General features: G+C 39.0%; 1 protein-coding gene across 1 annotated transcript; it reads right to left on the bottom strand.

Moving 5' to 3' along the window:
- Nucleotides 1-220: 220 nt before the first annotated feature.
- pfdn1 (prefoldin subunit 1) lies at nucleotides 221-17,441 on the bottom strand. The gene is made up of 4 exons (XM_053648380.1): nucleotides 17,350-17,441; nucleotides 16,640-16,806; nucleotides 16,440-16,524; nucleotides 221-551 (listed from the first exon to the last, which is right to left on the bottom strand). The coding sequence occupies exons 1-4, from the start codon at nucleotides 17,380-17,382 to the stop codon at nucleotides 468-470; spliced, it is 369 nt and encodes a 122-aa protein (XP_053504355.1). The 5' UTR covers nucleotides 17,383-17,441; the 3' UTR covers nucleotides 221-467.
- Between the last annotated feature and the right edge of the window lie 378 nt (nucleotides 17,442-17,819).

Below are 17,819 nucleotides of genomic sequence, written 5' to 3'. Positions count from 1 at the left end.
TCTCCAACCATGTTAGACATTACAGGAATTAATGGAAGCAAATTTTAATTATAGCTAATGAATATAAAATTCACATACACACACCAAAAAGGAAACATTCGTCATTCAATAAAGTACTCTGGTAGTATCTCATTGGCAGTCTTCCATGCTTGCAGTCTATAAACCACACGGTCAGTCATTTAAACAAACACCTTCAATACCACACCAACACCTTCTTAAATAAAGGGAAAAAACAACTTTATTACACCCCAATGAAAAAGTAAACATGACACATCACAGTGAAAGGAGCAACGGTTAACAACTGACCGACCTACATGCCACGCCCATATTCATCCAGTCTTACTGGCCCCCCTCGAAAAGAACAATGATTCATGTTTTCCATTCCTAGAAATAACTGTATTCCCCAGGAACATGCAAAACGTGTTTAAATGTGAAAAGGTAAGTGAAAAAAGGGCTGTATGTGCACATTATTGCGCCCGCCTGGACATTAGCATTTCTCTGATGTTGTCCTCTGCCTCCTTCACACTGCGCTCCAGGTACGTCTTCTTTTGCTGTAGAGAAAAGAGAGACAGATAAGACGTGATATTGAGTAAAACACCTTGAAAAACCATTGTCTGCTTATACCCTCAAGCAAATCACAGAATGCTGATAATACACTATATGGCCAAAAGTTTGTGGACACCTGACCATTACACCAATATGTGGTTCTTCCCAACACTGTTGCCACGAAGTTGGATGTACACAATGGTATAGGATGTCTTTGTCTATTCTGGAATTACAATTACAATTTCCCTTCACTGGAACTAAGGGGCTCAAACATGTTCCGGCATGTCAATGCTCCTGTGCACAAAGCGAACTCTCTGTAGACACGGTGTGCCAAGGTTAGAGTGGGAGAACTCGAGCGGCCTGCACACAGCCCTGACCTCAATCCACTAAACACCTTTGGGATGAACTGGAACGCTGACTGCACCCTAGGACTTCTCGCCTAACATCAGTGCCTGACTTCACTAATGCTCTTGTGGCTGAATGAAAACAAATCCCCACAGCCACACTCTAAAATCTAGTGGAAAGCTTTCCCAGAAGAGTGGAGGATATTATGGCAGAAAAGTGGGACTAAATCTGGAATGCAGTGCTCAACAAGTATATGTGTGTGTATCTGATGGACTAGAGTCCCATCCCAATTGAATTTTCCCGCCTTTTCCAGCCTCTTGGGAGAGGCTCCAGATCCACTGAGACCCTGACCAGGATAAAGTGGTTATGCAGATGAATGAATGAATAATACACTAAAAGGTGATCAAACATTTTTTGGTTTTATTTATGAAATAAATGGTTATGGCGCTTTCCTATGGTTACCACATGAGAAGCCCAAGTGTTTTTTCACTTGCCGTATGAAATGATGTGCTAGCAAAGTAGAAAAGAAATAGGAAAAGTGACTTTTCAACTTCTGAGACAGAGCAGCGGAAAGAACAGAGATTTGAGAGACAGAGACAGCATGTAAAAATCTTATATCTGCAGACATGTTTTTCAATTTAACAGCCATTGTTATAAACAGAATCTATCTGCAGGTCCTGATACCATCATCAATCAGTTCAAGCCTAAAGACATCTATACCATAACATTCTTAGGACTACAAGAGACAGTCAAAAACAGGCAATATTCCAACAGGAGTCTCTAAAATCTATGGTCCAACCAAACAATCATCCATCCATCCAACTGTTCAATCCATCCATCCATCCATCCATCCCACACATCCATCTATCCGACTGTACATACAGTAGATGTACATACAGTAAACCCTCCAACCATCCATTCTATCAACCAACCAACTTTTAATCAAAAAGATGGATAGAAGGGGTGTCTTATACACTAGAGCTACTTGTCCAGGAAAATACAGTACACTTAATCTATGTATGGAACACTAATCCATGATGTTTAGTGTTACTCAAATCAGACTCAAACATATAGTAATGTTATACCTGATGTAAACAGCACATACACATATTCCGTCCACAGAAAGTAAGGCTACATATCTGCATGGTATTATACGAACATAAATCACGATGAATCAGTATTCCAGATAATTTTTAATCCAGACACTTTGCTTCCCAAAATAGTTGGCGTAAAATCGCTAACACTTTACAGGCAGCCAAAAAAAAAAAACAAAAAAAAAGCTGCTCAGTGATGTCTCTGCTCTGAATAGCCCAGATACGCAGGTAAGTATGTGAACAATGCTTCTCAAATAACCGCCACGTGCACACACTCTCATAGGAGTTTTTTCTTTATATGTCGAAAACAACGACAGACTAAACACTCTTTTCACACTAGATACACAAACATCTCCATTTCCAATATTTGACATTTACAACTGAAACCAAATGTGGCATTACATTTCCTTCATTCGGCTGATGAAGTGACCCTTTCAAAAGCTTAAAATTCTAAAGATACACTAGCCCATTCAGGAATAAAGGTGGAAGGGTGGGGCACGTCTCAAACACCTGGGTGAATGGCTAAATTAAAGTGGTGTCGGGAAACATGCTGTTATCTGAAACCTCCCAAACATGCCCTGTACAAGAGCCTCGAGTCATTACTACAGTGCGCGCACACACACACACCAGTTACAACAGTGTACCTTTGGCTCACAGGCATTTTGACCACATCTCAAATAACCCAAACCAAGGTCGCATGAACAGCACTGTTGTGAAACATATGGATTCACATGCGTATTTACCACTCAAGTCTAACTTGTGTAGATGCTGGTCTTTGGGCTTATGACCAACATTCCTTTTGCATGAATTATACGTGAGAACACTAAACGACTGACGGGTTACTTTCTCACATACCTGCATTTGTTCAAGAACTTTGTAGTTCAACAAGTTTGACGTGTGCTTTCTTCAGTCTACAAACTCCATGTAATTCCATGCTCTTGCTAACACTCCTTGAAATATTAAAGCATACTACGCACATAACTATAATAGCAGGCTCATGGGAAGTCACATGAGGAAGCATTTGTGTGGAAACAATAAGAAAAGGAATGTCTATGGCATGTTTCCAATGAAAAGACGCACCCCTGCAAAGTCGATCTGCAAGGTACATAAATACATACGCTGATTCTTTGCACAAGTCTCATTAATGTAGCAGTCAAAGTTTTTATTTTCACATGATGTTTAAATACTGCTTATAAAACAGCACTTTTGAGATCCCTACTGGGGTAGTCTCATTTAGTTTTTGTCCTGCTATTGTTACTGTAGTTTGGGGCTTGTGCATGTTCTCTGTCAGGCCTGGAAAATATCTACACAAGTAAGAGGTCTTTATATAGTAATGTTTAATGCTGAAAGCTTGTAATAAGTGCAGCTACATTAGGGCCAAAGTAACCATGGTCTACCTGCTGGATTATCACACGTACCATAAAAAGACTAATAAATGCGCATATAATAATTATGCTAATTTATAACTATAACTTATACTACATAACCTAAAGCATGACAACAACCCATCTAATTACTGGGTTTGGCTATGTCAGTTATACATACTGCTAAAAGGCAAGCTTTGTAACTCCCCAAAACAAGTAGAATCTGCATTTGTCATACCGAAGAGCTCAGCAGCTTTTCACTGTGGTACATTTTCAACATGTCAGTTCATCAATTCTGAAGTAGAAACATAATAGCAGCTCATCTGTGAAACAAGTGAACAGTAAGTTCTTGAAGTTGATGTGTTGGAAGCAGGAAAGCTGGGCAAGTGTAAGAATCTGAGTGATTTTCACAAGGCCTTTGTGAAGGCTAGACGTCTAGGTCAGAGAATCTCCAAAAAGGCAGGTCTTGTGCGGTGTTCAGTATTCAGAGTTAATTACCTACCAAAAGTGGTCCAAGGAAGGACAACTGGTTAACCGGCAACAGAGTCATGGGCACCCAAGGCTCAATGATGTGTGTGGGGAGCAAAGGCTAGCCCGTCTGATCTGATCCCACAGAATACCTGCTATAGCACAAACTGCTGAAAAAGTTCATGCTAACTATGAAAGAAAGATGTCAGAACACAGTGCATCACAGCTTGCTGCGTATGGGGCTGCGTAGCCACAGACCAGTCAGAGTGCCCATGCTGACCCCTGTCCACTGCCAAAAGTGTCTACTATGGGCACGTGAGCGTCAGAACTGGACCACTGAGCAATGTAAGAAGGTGGCCTGGTCTTTGAGGTTACTTTGTCACAGACCACCTAACTAAACATTGTTGCAGACCAAGTACACCCCTTCATGGCAACAGCATTCCCTAATGGCAGCGGCCTCTTTCAGCAGGATAATGTTCCCTGCCACACTGCAAAAATCGTTCAGGAATGGTTTGAAGAACATGACAGAGTTCAAGGTGTTGACTTGGCCGCCAAATTCCATAGATCTCAATCCTATTGAGTATCTGTGGGACTTAAAGGATCTGCTGCTAATGTCTTGGTGCACACCTTCAGAGGTCTTGTGGATTCCATACCTCGATGGGTCAGAGCTATTTTGGCAGCACAAGAGGGACCTACACAATATTATGGCTGATCATTGTAGTTAGGTGGTGCAGTGTTGTTGCCTCACAACTCCGGTTTGCCCAGTTAGATCCTGAACTTGGGTTACTGTCCATGTTCTCACTGTTTCTCTGGGTTCTTCCAGGTTCTCCAGTTTTCTCCTACTTCCCAAATCTTCTTGTTGGCAGGTGGTCTGGCTCTGTTAAATTGATGGACTGGGTGATGTTTTATCCAGTGTGTAGTCCCGCCTTGCGCCCAGTGTTCCTGGCATAGGCTCTGGGTCCACCACAATCTCAATGAACGAATGATGGAACAAGGACTGCAGTATGGCCAGTGTAGTCAGTTTACAGTAAAATCTTTATTTTTAGCTGATGTTACTGTGGTCTCTTAAGTTGTAACTTGACTTAACTTGTCTCAAAATTAAAATAATTTGGAAAAAAAAACACTGGTATGGAAGCAACAAGGCTCCATTGATGCTTTTGACAAAATGGCATCAGATAAACTGTTAGTCATTGTGCAATGAAAGGAAGATTTAATTATAGCACCTTGCTGATCCTGTTCACCAACAAAACAGCGTCTGTGAACGATACATTAAAGGCAACAGAGGTATTAGATGAGAGTGTAAAGCACCACAGCTTAACCACAGACTTTCCTGTTTTAGAAAGAGAAGGCTGGGTAGGATAAGAAGGGGAGACCTTTTCCATCATTATCATGTCTCCTGTTTATCACTGGCAGGTACCTTTATATACAAAGAGAAATATGTCCTGAGAAACCCTGATAAAACTTATGACAACAACTGCTTTCTGTCTCATACCACACATTCCATCAATCTACAGGCAGATATAGAACAGGTACTTATTCTTAAAAGGTCACTGTGGACAATATCTTTAAAATGACAGTGAAATGACAGAACAAACAACAGGAGTGAAAAGTGCCTGGAAGATTCATTCCTAAGGTTTGACCAGGAGGTCAACAACTAGAACATCATTTCATGTGCATGTATATTTTTAAACTTGCCTGTTCATTAACTACTTTAGTTGTCTGTGAGAAACAAATTATAAATCACAAAGTTCCAGGCAGCCCTACAGAATTTACTGAAATACAGTAAGGACAGTGATTAATGCTATGTATTTCCCCCAGGGCCGGGATTATTGCAACATTACACATGAACATTACACATACGCATTAGGTTATGGTTTGTGGAATCAGACTTTTTTTTTAAGTGAAAGAATTAGCTTAATGTGCACAAAAAGAAACAGTGATGATATCAACATCCCTCAAAACATCATCAAGGACTCAACTGACTAGTACTGGACTGCACTGGACATTAATGTGCAATGTGTGATTGGCTAATTCCCAGCTACACATCACCCACATCTGCACTAGATCACTGTACCACACTATGACACTTTGGTTGCATTCAAAATGAATGCAAAATGAAACAAATATATCACAATATTTATTTCTTCCTGATGACCACTATGTAGAAGGAGAAGAAAGGAAGTTTTTATGTGTCACATTTCACACTGCAGTGAAATATTTGTAATGAAGCTGGGGTCAGCGCAGTATCAGCCATGATACAGTGCCCCTGGAGTAGAGAGGGTTAAGGGCCTTGCTCAAGGGCCTAATGTTGACAACTTGGCAATGCTGGGCCTTGGACCCCTGACCTTCAGATGAGAAACCTTAATCACGGAGCCACCACTGCCCACTACTGAATACTGATTTCCCATCATACAAAAAAAGAGAACCATAATAGTACCCTATGCAGCATTTTGCTCATACTAAATTCACTAGATGTTTTATAAAAAAAAAAAGCTATCCAGCCATTCACACAAGGCTAGACACAACACTGAGTGGGGAAAACTATATTTTTCTTCCATCAAGCAGCACATGAGTTGGGAAAACCTTCCCACTTGCTCCAGCAGGAAACAATCTTGCCAGAAGATAATGATACCTTTTAAGGCTGACCTTTACAGAACAATGCAGAAGGAGGCACAAAGACAAGATTTCTGACGATCTGTGAGTCAAGTCGTATAACCTCTCGTTGTTCAAGCCTCAGTGGGCCTCTAACAGCAGCCCTCTGTGCTCTGAGCAACTTCAATCAGCACACACGACAGGCCAGATAGACTGCACGCATCCTTCTTTTAAATAGGGCCCTTTGTTGTTTGTTTTTGGATGTTCCTCTTTTGCAAGGCGCTGAAGTGCTGACCTGCCGGGAATGCCAGCACAATCTCTCAGTGACTAAAGAACAACAGAGCCTAATACAGCACTGCTTTGGCAAGTGTAAACCATATCTGAAACTTCCAACATGTGTTTATCATGCCGTACTAACCGCCCACCTAACAGAGTTTTTGCTCAATGGTATTCATAGACTGTGACATGTTAAACTATTATTAGGCTATCTTTTCACAAAGACTACAAACCACTTCTGGAAGTCGCTTTGTATAAGAGAATCTGCTAAATTCTGTCAATTTAAATGTAAATGCAACAACAACGTGTTAACAACCTCGCCCGCATTTCTTGCGTTCATCTGAAGGATGTACTTAAGCGACATCCGCTAGATGGCACATCAGAGCCCTGTCCGTCTGGGTGTGGAACTGTCAATCTGTAACGTTTAGCGATTTCATGCACAGCGAATATAAACACACTGATGAGTTCCATTTCCTTTTCAAACTTACATTTTCAGCATGATTACTTTAATGAGCAGTATCTCAAATGTAAAACTATTAGCTTACATTTAAAAGTGTTTGCTAATCTAGAAAATCCAGAAAACAGGTACTCAATACTGTTCATTAAGTAGGTTTAAAGGCTTCATGAGAGGTTTTAAAAAAAATCAAACACTAATTGTAATAGGAAAAGCAGTTAGTGAATGTACTCAATAACGCTCTAAAACAGTACAAAGTAATCAACGGATAGCAGGAAGCAGCCATCTTGCATACACAGTCAAAAGCAACCCATACAGGATTTCATGGAGTTTTTTGTGACTGTTGCGGCCAAAAATGCTTGATTTTGCTGTGGTTTTTTTCAAAATTTGCGATGAAATTTGCAGTGTGTGTTTGTGGAAAACTACTTGAATTGGTGAAATTGCAATTGCGCAAAATTGTTTTGCATGGTGTTTTGCAGTGATGTTTGTTGGTAAATGAGACCTTTCAGCTGTACTCATGTTCGACGCACGTGAATCGAAGAGGGCTTTGACTGAACGTGCGTTGTGATGACATCACACGACAGGTCTTGGCTCAAATCTGCGAAAAATCTGTGGTCATTTTGAAAAATTGCGAGCTCCACCGAATATTGCAAAATTTCCTTCATTTTGCATTCATTTCTGCCTTTGCAAAATCCTAGAGGGACTGAGCAAGTATTCTCTTGTAAAAGAAACCAGCATCTCAAACGAAGATTCCTCCAGTTTCTTATAAGAATGCTGCATAAAACTGCTGCAGTAACACTTTTTGCACTTCGATCAGTCATTCAAATGAATTGACCCATATTATTCAATCCCAGTTTAGTATGAATACTACTTCTACTACTAGTAATAATAACAACAACAATAAAAAAAATATTATTAGTGTTGTTGCTGCTGCTGTCATTATTATTATTATAAACTAACCGGCTGAATTAGTAATTGTGTGGAAGTAAGGAAACATTAAGTGGTGAAGTGCAGACTCCCCAAGACTGGATAAAAATAAGTCTGTCATACTCTTGAGTGTACATGAGTCATAAACCAAGAGGTTAAAAGAATTGCAATCCTGCATCCAAAAATAAGATGGTTTATTCAGTTTATTCTAAATTATATGCCTAACTTGTGCATAAAGAAATGCCATAAGATATGCAATGCTGTCCTGAGAACAAGTCAGATGACTGTGAGATGACAACAAGAACACACCAGTGGATTTCTAAAAATAAAATTAAAAAAAGAGGGCATTAAAAGTCTGCACCACAATTGTACCAGAGCGTGTGCTGCACAGAAGCTTAATGCTATCTGTTATAACATTATCGGTTATGTCACTCATGACATTGATGGTGTGAAGACACCTATCAGATGTCAAAGACAGGGACTGAGCATCAAAGTGCCTTGTAGGGACATTTGTCCCCAAGCTCACACCCAGTGCTGACACCCAAGCCTCACGACTAATCCTGCTGGCCCCTTGAGTATTAATAACGGCCATCACCCATGCTTTCCTGTCAGTACAGCAAACAATGTCCTGCCCATGACAAGGCAGAAGAGTTGACAGGTCCATAAACTGATCTGTCATTAAACTCAGTCTCTCCTACACAGCAAGCCAAGAGTCCACCTGCATCTTGGGCCAATTATGAGTTCATGAAGGAATCATCAGCAGACGTATTGTCATCACTCATACACAGTGGTCACGAGGATCCCTGAGGGGGTCAGCAAACTGCTGGGATGTTAATGACATCATGTTACCTCCTAAATCACTGCTCCTTCCAGGGTAGCGGGTGCAGTGGCCACCAGAGCCATGAGCTCATGCACACCCTTCGGTCTAAATACAGTACAGTCACGTCTTATCCAAAAAAAAATGGCAGCAATGTCATCTCAATGTACACATGATTTTAAAAAGGAAACCAGCATCTCAAACAACGGTATGCTATTAGGGGGCAAGTTAAGGAACCTCCTCAGTTTGCATCATGTTTTAGCACACAGTCTGCAAGTCAGTGCCATTTCACAACAAGCAAACACATTATCATATCCGCATTTCCATAAATCTCTGGATTAATTATGAAACTTCTTAAGGCTTGCTGTACCACTGGTCTTCTCTCTAAGCAGGACTTTTGTTGCTGGCTCAGTAGATACAGGATAGATGATGAACAGAGCGTGGGCACTGAGAGATAAATACGATGTCAAGAGCGTGACAAGGCACTATGTGTTGTCCTCACTTCACCACTTTGTGTGGTGAGGGAAGCCCTCAGCTGCATTCCTGGCCAGCTATCCTGCACATCATCAGTGGCCCAGCCTGGGATTACACCCAAACCGCCATCTACAGTGCAGCCACATACAGGCCCAGACACGCAATGCTAGAGATGAGCCAACACTTACACAACAGTGATGTTGTTCATCTGGTATACAGAATGTAATAATATAACTGGGTGTCAAGTTCAGACATTCTCCTCTATGGTAAACCATATACCAATTTCCTTAAGATTTGAAATTTTTTATTAGCATGTATGTGTTATTGTCCGTGTTATTACACTGCATTTTTAATAAACAGGTCACAAACTTTGCTGCTGTACTAAGTGGAGCAGAAGGATACTTTAAAAAAGGAAGGACACAGAGCCCAAAGTGGTAGAATCTGGAGTTGCATGAGCACTGTCATTTAATAAAAAGTACATGTTTTAATCCACATATAGTAACAGTCTATAAATCATTTTTAAATAAGGACTGACATCTCCTGTAATAAATGTGTTTGCCCTTTTAAGATAAGCACCTTTCCTTTCTGGAAAATGAAGATGACTGTGGATAGAGATTGCCGTGTGACATATTTATAGGAGCATCAATATATAGTGTGACATCGGTTTAAGGCAACTAGGGCATACTAGAATTAGGTATGTGCAGATAATTAATTACAGGATTACTCCCCCATATTAAGTTTAAATGCAAATGCTTTTCTTAACTTTGTAATGTCTCACTGCTATACAGCTGTATGCAAAGGTTTGGGCACCCCCTGCAAAATAACACTTGGTTGCTTTTTGTTTATTTAACATATTTCTTTTATGTCTATTCTACAGCACTGCTTGTACAAACTAAATCTGCATGGAAGAGTCATCAGAAAGAAACATGCACAACCTGCAGCCTCATTACAAAAGTGACCATCTGATGCATGCAAAACATTATCTAGGTAAGCCTGAGGCATTTTGGAAACACGTGCTGTGGACTGATGTAAAAATGGAACTCTCTGGCCACAAATCACTAAATGTAGGTTTGTAGAAAAAAAGGAGCAGCATTTGATGAAATGGGTCTACTATGCATTAGGGTTGTGTGGCTACCAGTAGCACAGGAAACACTGTACAAGTAGATGGAAGAATGGATTCCAGTAAATATAACTGGAAGCAAACACGACACAGTCAGCCAAGAAACTGAAGCTGAAAGGGGCTTCTAAAACAGAACAATGATCCAAAAAATACCTTAAAAATCTAGCATCAACTGTTTAAAGAAGTACCCACACATTACATATTAGGGTGTCCAAACATATGTCACAACTACAATTTTTTCAAGTTCATCTAATATGCAGTAATTGTGCACTAATTTTGGCAGAGAAATATTATTAATATTTTAATTTTCAAAAATCAGCTGCCAAATCTTTGCATACAACTCAGTGTTTCTACCTTGAGAAACACAAATGCACCTACACAGTATGTTTTTTTTTAATTCTAACATCATTGTGCAGTAATATAATCAGATTCATCATATTTCATTTTTCTTGTGCAAATGCAAATTGTGATGAATTCAATCAGAATCGGATACATCCAACCAGAATTTTGATTCCTCAGTTATCCAAATTAAATTAAAGGCAGCCAACACTGCACATATGGCTCACAGAACCACATTTTTCACAACAGCGGAATTACCGTGCATAACCAAGACAAGACACTCGTTCAAATCCACAAGAAAACACAAACATTCAAACCCATCCCTCAATTCCCCACAGCTGCCATTCAAAGTCAGCCAGAAGAAAACTCTAAAGCCAGGTGCACACTGTGCGATTTTTAATAGTCCTCTGTGACTGTTGCTTGTCAGACTGCACGAACATGATCCCTGCTGTAAGCCATATCACACTGTAGGATCTCAGTGGTCATTAATGTCGGACTGTACGACAGTCAAGACGCAAAAAGCGGATGCACACAAGAAGACTCATACAGAATAGGAGAAGCCACACTACAGGACTGAGCCTCATATCTTCTGACACTGGCAGAATTTAATCGGAGGAAAAATCTGATCACAACGGCCATTAATCTGCTGTCGGGGAACTACAGATTTTAGTCTAGGATTATAGGAATCTTGGATTATAGGAATTTGCCTCAGATGACCAAACCGTGGCCAAAATCCTACAGTGTGAACCTGGCTTTAGTTATATAGCACAACATTGTTGTCTCAGAATCTTCAACATATCAGAACCAGAGCTCAATTTGTGCACACTACTTAACAAATCCAATTTTTAATGATGCCAGATTTACTCAACATTATCATTCCAAACCTAATTCTGTTCAACAAATGCATCTGAGAACAGAAATTTTTGCTGGATTGGATTGTTTGAGAACTGTTGTTTGAGGAAATTGTATGGAAGCCTGGAGAGGCAATTACATTTTTTCCCTTGTGCACATTGCAGTAAAACATGCAGTTTAGTTTAACATGGTTAAAGGATACTACTTATATCTGTATATCAATATACTTATACTACTTATATTATTAATTATAACATGAATTTGATCATTCGAGCTGGCAATACTTCTCACACCCCCTTGCTAACACATTAATTAAAATGATCTACCCAAACACACAAGTAGCAGAGACTTATGAACTCCAGCTGTAAACTGCTTGGTATCAAATCACGTGTGTGTTTTTGTTTTTATTTAGCAAGTTCATGAGTGTGATTTTCTGTATTGATAAGAATTCTTCTAATAGTGTGATCTCATTTTGTTTACATTGAATAAGGCTGGTCATGAGCTGGTTTGAGCTTAGGGACTTGTCGACTTGGTAACAAGTCTAACAACAGACGTTGAAGGAAATGAAGGATCATGTCAAATTAACAATCTAATCCAGCTAACAGGTAATCCATGTATATGTATATCCTGTTAGACTTGAGAGGAGGCTTCAGACAAGTGACACATTAAAGGAGAAAAACAACAACAATGTGTATCAGTAAGGAGTCAGTCCACCACAGGACATTTCCCTGGAACTGTACTATAGGGATGAACATCACCCTTCAAAAGATTTTCCCTCACTTGATGTTTTGATGATGGTAGTGGAGGCCCCTGTCTAACACGTCGCTCCAAAATCTTACTTACTGCGCAGGCCATAGCATATGATTGAATGGTTTGATGATGAAAATTACCTCAATGAGCTCTCATGCCTTGTGAATGGGCCACTCTCATCAGGATAGAAATTTGCACCAAAGGATAGTGATCAGTCAGAGGAACTTTGTATTGAGTTGCAATGACTATGGGGACAAGTGGACTTGCCGCATGACAGCAAAAAAGAAATGCCTCCCACATCATAAAATAGCCACCTGGTTTTCCCTTTAATAGGTCACCTGTTCCTTCATCCTACTTGACAATTCCCATATATAAACTCTACTACTACTGCATTCGGCAGGTAACATGAGGACGATTCTAAAATCATTTGGTGTAATATTCTAAAACAGTTTAATAATTACGTTTACTCATTTGGCAGAATTACAAGCGAGATAAAAACTGTTAAAAATGCTGAAGAACTATCTCTTCTCCATATGACAAGCAGCACATTGTCGAAATAACATAAATTCAAATGTAGTTTTAGTAGTTTCATGTCTGATAAACCATAATGAAAGGTTAGATGATTAACATGCTATGGAACATTTAATATTTATAATTACACACATGGCTAATTAGAATGCCTTAAACTGATCAGATTAACCTGCACATCAAAAGGTTACATTATTCATATTAGAAGTGGAAACACAGCATCTGGGCTACAAAGAGCAAATATTTGCATTGAGTTACTAATGAGAATCTCAGACTCAGACTTATAACAGTAGGCAGATGATGAAACTGAAACTTTATGACTCATCCCACCCAGACAGATGGAAGGTGAATTAGATAATGACGCAGTGCCTCATTTCCTGTGCTGATGTGTAATCATCCATGCCACCTGTGCACTGTTTCAGTAGGGACATAGGTGAAGAACACTGATAATATGGACTCATGATCACAAACCAGAGGCTTTTGAGGTTCAATCATGGTCAAATCCATAAGCCAAAAAGGCATTACACTAATTACAACTTGTGTAAATATGTGCCAGCTATACTGGCAACTCCAGAATTACAGGCAATTAAATAAACTCTTTACTTTTCCTGTAACAAAAATTATTCTAAATTAAAAGACAAATGTTCAGCTTTGAAGCTTTTTAAAAATGATTCCTCTCAGTCTGCATCCCTGCCTTTTACCATTTTCCATTTATAAGTAATCCATTATCCAGTATCCATAAGAACAAGCTGTTTGGTAGAAGTGCATTGCTGAAAGCAACAAACTAAATGCAGCTCCTACACTTCACCAAGCACTACTGGTGCTACAGCTGAAAACCCGTTGTCTGAATTAAAGAGGGCAGTTCATATGTAAACCTTCATAATCACAGATTTTCATTCACATAGAAGAATTCTGTCCAAACCGTTGATCGATTGCGCAATTTCATACGTCACATTTGTACACACAGGTTTGCAAAATGGTAAGCTCTACAGTACATTCAACTGCTCATTGTTCTCCTTTGGTACCAAAACTTAAGTGGTGAAGAACAGCACTTTTTGGCAGCATGGCATGTCATCGTGCAGGAATAGCTGCAAACAAGGAGCTGTTCTCATATGGTAAACTGTTCTGTGCCATGCAGCCAGGCACATGTCATGCATTTTTCATGATGTTCTCAGTGCCACCACTTGCACCACAATGGTGCTGAGTTTCTATAAATTGTGTCCATTTGCATTTGAATGTTTTTGTCACTCCATATATAATGGATAAGGCATTCCATCTCTTCTGCTGTGTGTGTGTGTGTGTGTGTGTGTGTGTGTGTGTGTATATATATATATATATATATATATAGACACACACACACACACACACAGCAGTGGTGGCTTAGTGGTTAAGGGTTCAAGCCCCAGCAGTGCCAAGCTGCCACTGTTGGGCCCTTGAGCAAGGCCCTTAACCCTCTCTGCTCCAGGGGCACCATATCATGGCTGACACTGTGCTCTGACCCCAGCTTCCTGACAGGCTGGGGTATGCGAAGAAAACAATTTCACTGTGCTCTACTGTATATGTAACCAATAAAGACTCATTATATACACACACACACATATATACATATATATGTGTGTGTGTGTGTGTGTGTATATATATAAATATATACTGTGCCACCACTTGCACCATAATGGTGCTGAGTTTCTATAAATTGTGTCCATTTGCATTTGAATGTCTTCGTCACTCCATATATAATGGATAAGGCATTCTGTCTCTTCTGCTGACCAGAACCAAAACAACCTTGAACATTAACAGTTAAGGTCCTGTCTTCTCTTTTGAGGCTTAGTATCGAAGATATAATTCACATAAGAAATAAAACATGTCAGGGTTTGCTGTTATAGGAAAATCATCAACTACAAGGTGGTGCGATGTGAAGCCGTTACCTCCCAGAGTTCATTATTTTCCTATAACAGCATGTTTCAAAGTATTTCCTTCTTCTCATACCACAACAGTTTTACAGGAAAGTGCCTCTACATTTCCAGGAACTGTAACTATACACTAATATGTAAAATACTCAAGTAGAATTTCAAGATTTATTTGTACATATTAAAGTATAGTTACTATCACTTACATTATAGTCATTATAAACAGTCATTCCCTCGCTAGGCTAGCTTCATCTTTTTCTTGATCTTTAAGTTAATAAGAGAAAAAAAGATGAAGCTTTAATTATTTATGATTCTAAATAATATATTAAATTATGGCAAAACTTTGAGCAAAGGTTAAAACAAGATAAAATAATAATTTCAGGTTTCATATTTGTATTTTAAAAAACGCAATAATTTTGAATGTATGTAAAGCCCTAAAATCAAGAAAGTTGTTGAAAAACATTCAGTATGATGTCAAGAAACATCATGTTCCATTTCATTGGTTCTCTTAAGTTCCTGACAGCCTGAGTTCTTCAGAAGTTCTGCAGGGCATGATGCAAAGCAGATGATTAGTTATAACGACATCATGGGCATCTGATGCGATAAAGAGCAGAATGGCATAGAGAACAATCAGGAAGATGTTGAAATGGGAACTATTTTTGTGTTTGGAATTTCCCCCAAACTCTGAAATTCAACTGGTTGTAGAATGCAGACAAATACAAAAATGCCAAGACCGATGTCTGTCTCAATAATATATCAAATAATGTCAAATAATCTGTCTCAACAATATCAAATATTCACCACAAAACATTTTCAATATTCTACAACTAGTGCATTAGTTCACTTCCCTGACACTGTTAAATCTAATTAATTACATGATTATTCAGTGATATTATATAGATATAAGAAGTATTTAATACAAGATGATTGTGAATTGGGATTTTCACACATTACAGTTATTTTTCTGCTACTGGGACCAAATATGTGCCTAAAATACTGAATTGGATTTCCAGTATAATTTATGCCACAAATGTGTGTGTGAGATGTTTTTTGACAAAACCAATTTTACATACACCAGCTCCGATATATATCTGTATTAAAAAACAAAAATGTCAAATCAGTGCCTCCCTAGTCCTTTCATTTTCGCAATGGAGTATTTAATCAGTACGCGTCCACAACACAATCAGAAAATAATCAAGGGTGAGGTAGTGTGATGTGACCCGAAGCAAACAGAGTTACTGTTACCTCCCTGAAGCTGATCAGGCCCCGAGGGGTTTTATTCCTCTAATACAACAGCAATTTGCCAATGCTAACTATTTATTTATTTATTAATCAATGGCATGTCATTTTATCAGTTACATTTCATGCTGTGAAACATGTTTTATGTTACAAATGTGTGTGATTAGCCAACAATACAGATTCTGTATCTTAACAGCTGTGATATCATACTGAAAATGGATGAAGTGAGATTGGTGCTTCACTAGTCCTGTCTTATTTCACAATGGAGTGAATAATAAATAAGTGTTCGAGTGCACAACTCCTGTAAATTACCCTGCTGTGTGCGAGTGTGTGAAAAAGAACTTTACCTCCAGCTCCTTGATCTTGTCATCTGCTGTTTTCTGCTTTTCTATCAGCTGATTATTAATCTCATCTTTTGACTGCAAGATAAACCTGTAAGGTAGTAAGAGTAAAGCTAAATCTATGAATTTCAACACCTTGACCCTGACCTTCAGTGGTAACAGCAGATAAAATGTGACAGCATCTGCACAACAAGGGAGATACGTACATGCGTCCTACTCCTTCATACACACGAGTGTTATTGGGGAGTGAAGTGATCTCGACGTGGGTCAGATTAGCATGCTTCTTCATGCGACTCAGTTGCTCGATTTGTAAGTCTGCGAGCTTCACCTTCTGCTGTGTGTCAATCATTTTGGCTTGCAATTCTGCAAAGGCCTGAGAGATGTACAGACAGGAACACAATATATTTCAATGGAGGATGACACTGGAATGACAAAATATATTACAGAAACGACAGGTTTTGTTGCATTTTGATATTCAATCACATATGCTTGACCCATAACTAAGTTAACATATATGTCAATACTGACATATAAATTGATTAGCTGGCTAACTAATACTATTTTTCATAGCTTGAATGTGGGCTATCTGGGAAAACGTGACTAGGTAAAGGATTAAAGTTAGCTAGCTACCGATCAAATCAATCCTCAGCAAATCATTAATCATAAAATTTGTATTATTATTATTATTAATATTATTATACTTGTATGCGTTATTATACTTGACCATTATCTAGCAACCTACATTCAACTCGCACCACGTCGCTATTCTTATACTAAAGTAATTCAGCTATACAAGATTCCAACCCAGGATTCTTAACACGAATATACAGTTTCTATTGTAACTCAGCGAACTTGAAAACATAAAGAGAGTTTCTGTGCATGCTAAAAGAGCCGCTGTTCATTTATTAGGATTTACCTTCTTCAGTTCTAGGTCTACGGGGGCCGCCATGTTGCTAGAGACAGGCAGAACAAATGCGCATGCGCACTGTAGGTTTCCCTCGGCGTTCCCTTATTGAGGAAAGAAGGTTTTACGGGAATTACTGAAATGCTTATTAAATGTCGCGCTGATTTAGAGACAGTTATTGTAAGAAGAGTCTGTGAAAATGATTTACTCTCGACACATAAAATGTAACCATAAAATGAACTGAACTGTTTAACCATGGTATGTGCTTGTAGGCTACATATTTCAAAGTAGTTCTCAAAATGGGGACAGTGGCAGTTAGAGTGGTAGAAAAAAGCACAATCCATCATTATCAAAGAGTTTATCAATATTATTGCATATTGTTATTAGCTTATTTTGGTGGTCACTTGAAGTGAATGGGTTTTAATCCAAACCTTAATAAGACTAAAAGAAAAAAAAGATGGAAAACAAGTTGACTTATAAAT

The sequence above is a fragment of the Ictalurus furcatus genome, chromosome 18 (genome assembly GCF_023375685.1).
Source record: "Ictalurus furcatus strain D&B chromosome 18, Billie_1.0, whole genome shotgun sequence".
Lineage (NCBI taxonomy): Eukaryota > Metazoa > Chordata > Actinopteri > Siluriformes > Ictaluridae > Ictalurus > Ictalurus furcatus.
The sequence above is the reverse complement of the archived record's forward strand: the minus strand, read 5'-3'. Positions and strand labels throughout refer to the sequence as shown.

Bases quoted from the DNA above. Each gene is read 5' to 3' on its own strand.
- pfdn1 (XM_053648380.1), bottom strand. From the start codon at position 17,382: ATGGCGGCCCCCGTAGACCTAGAACTGAAGAAG. The intron at 16,807-17,349 runs GTAAATCCTAAT...TACATCTCTCAG, and splicing joins TAGACCTAGAACTGAAGAAG to GCCTTTGCAGAATTGCAAGC. The intron at 552-16,439 runs GTAAAGTTCTTT...TTTTCTCTACAG, and splicing joins ACAAGATCAAGGAGCTGGAG to CAAAAGAAGACGTACCTGGA.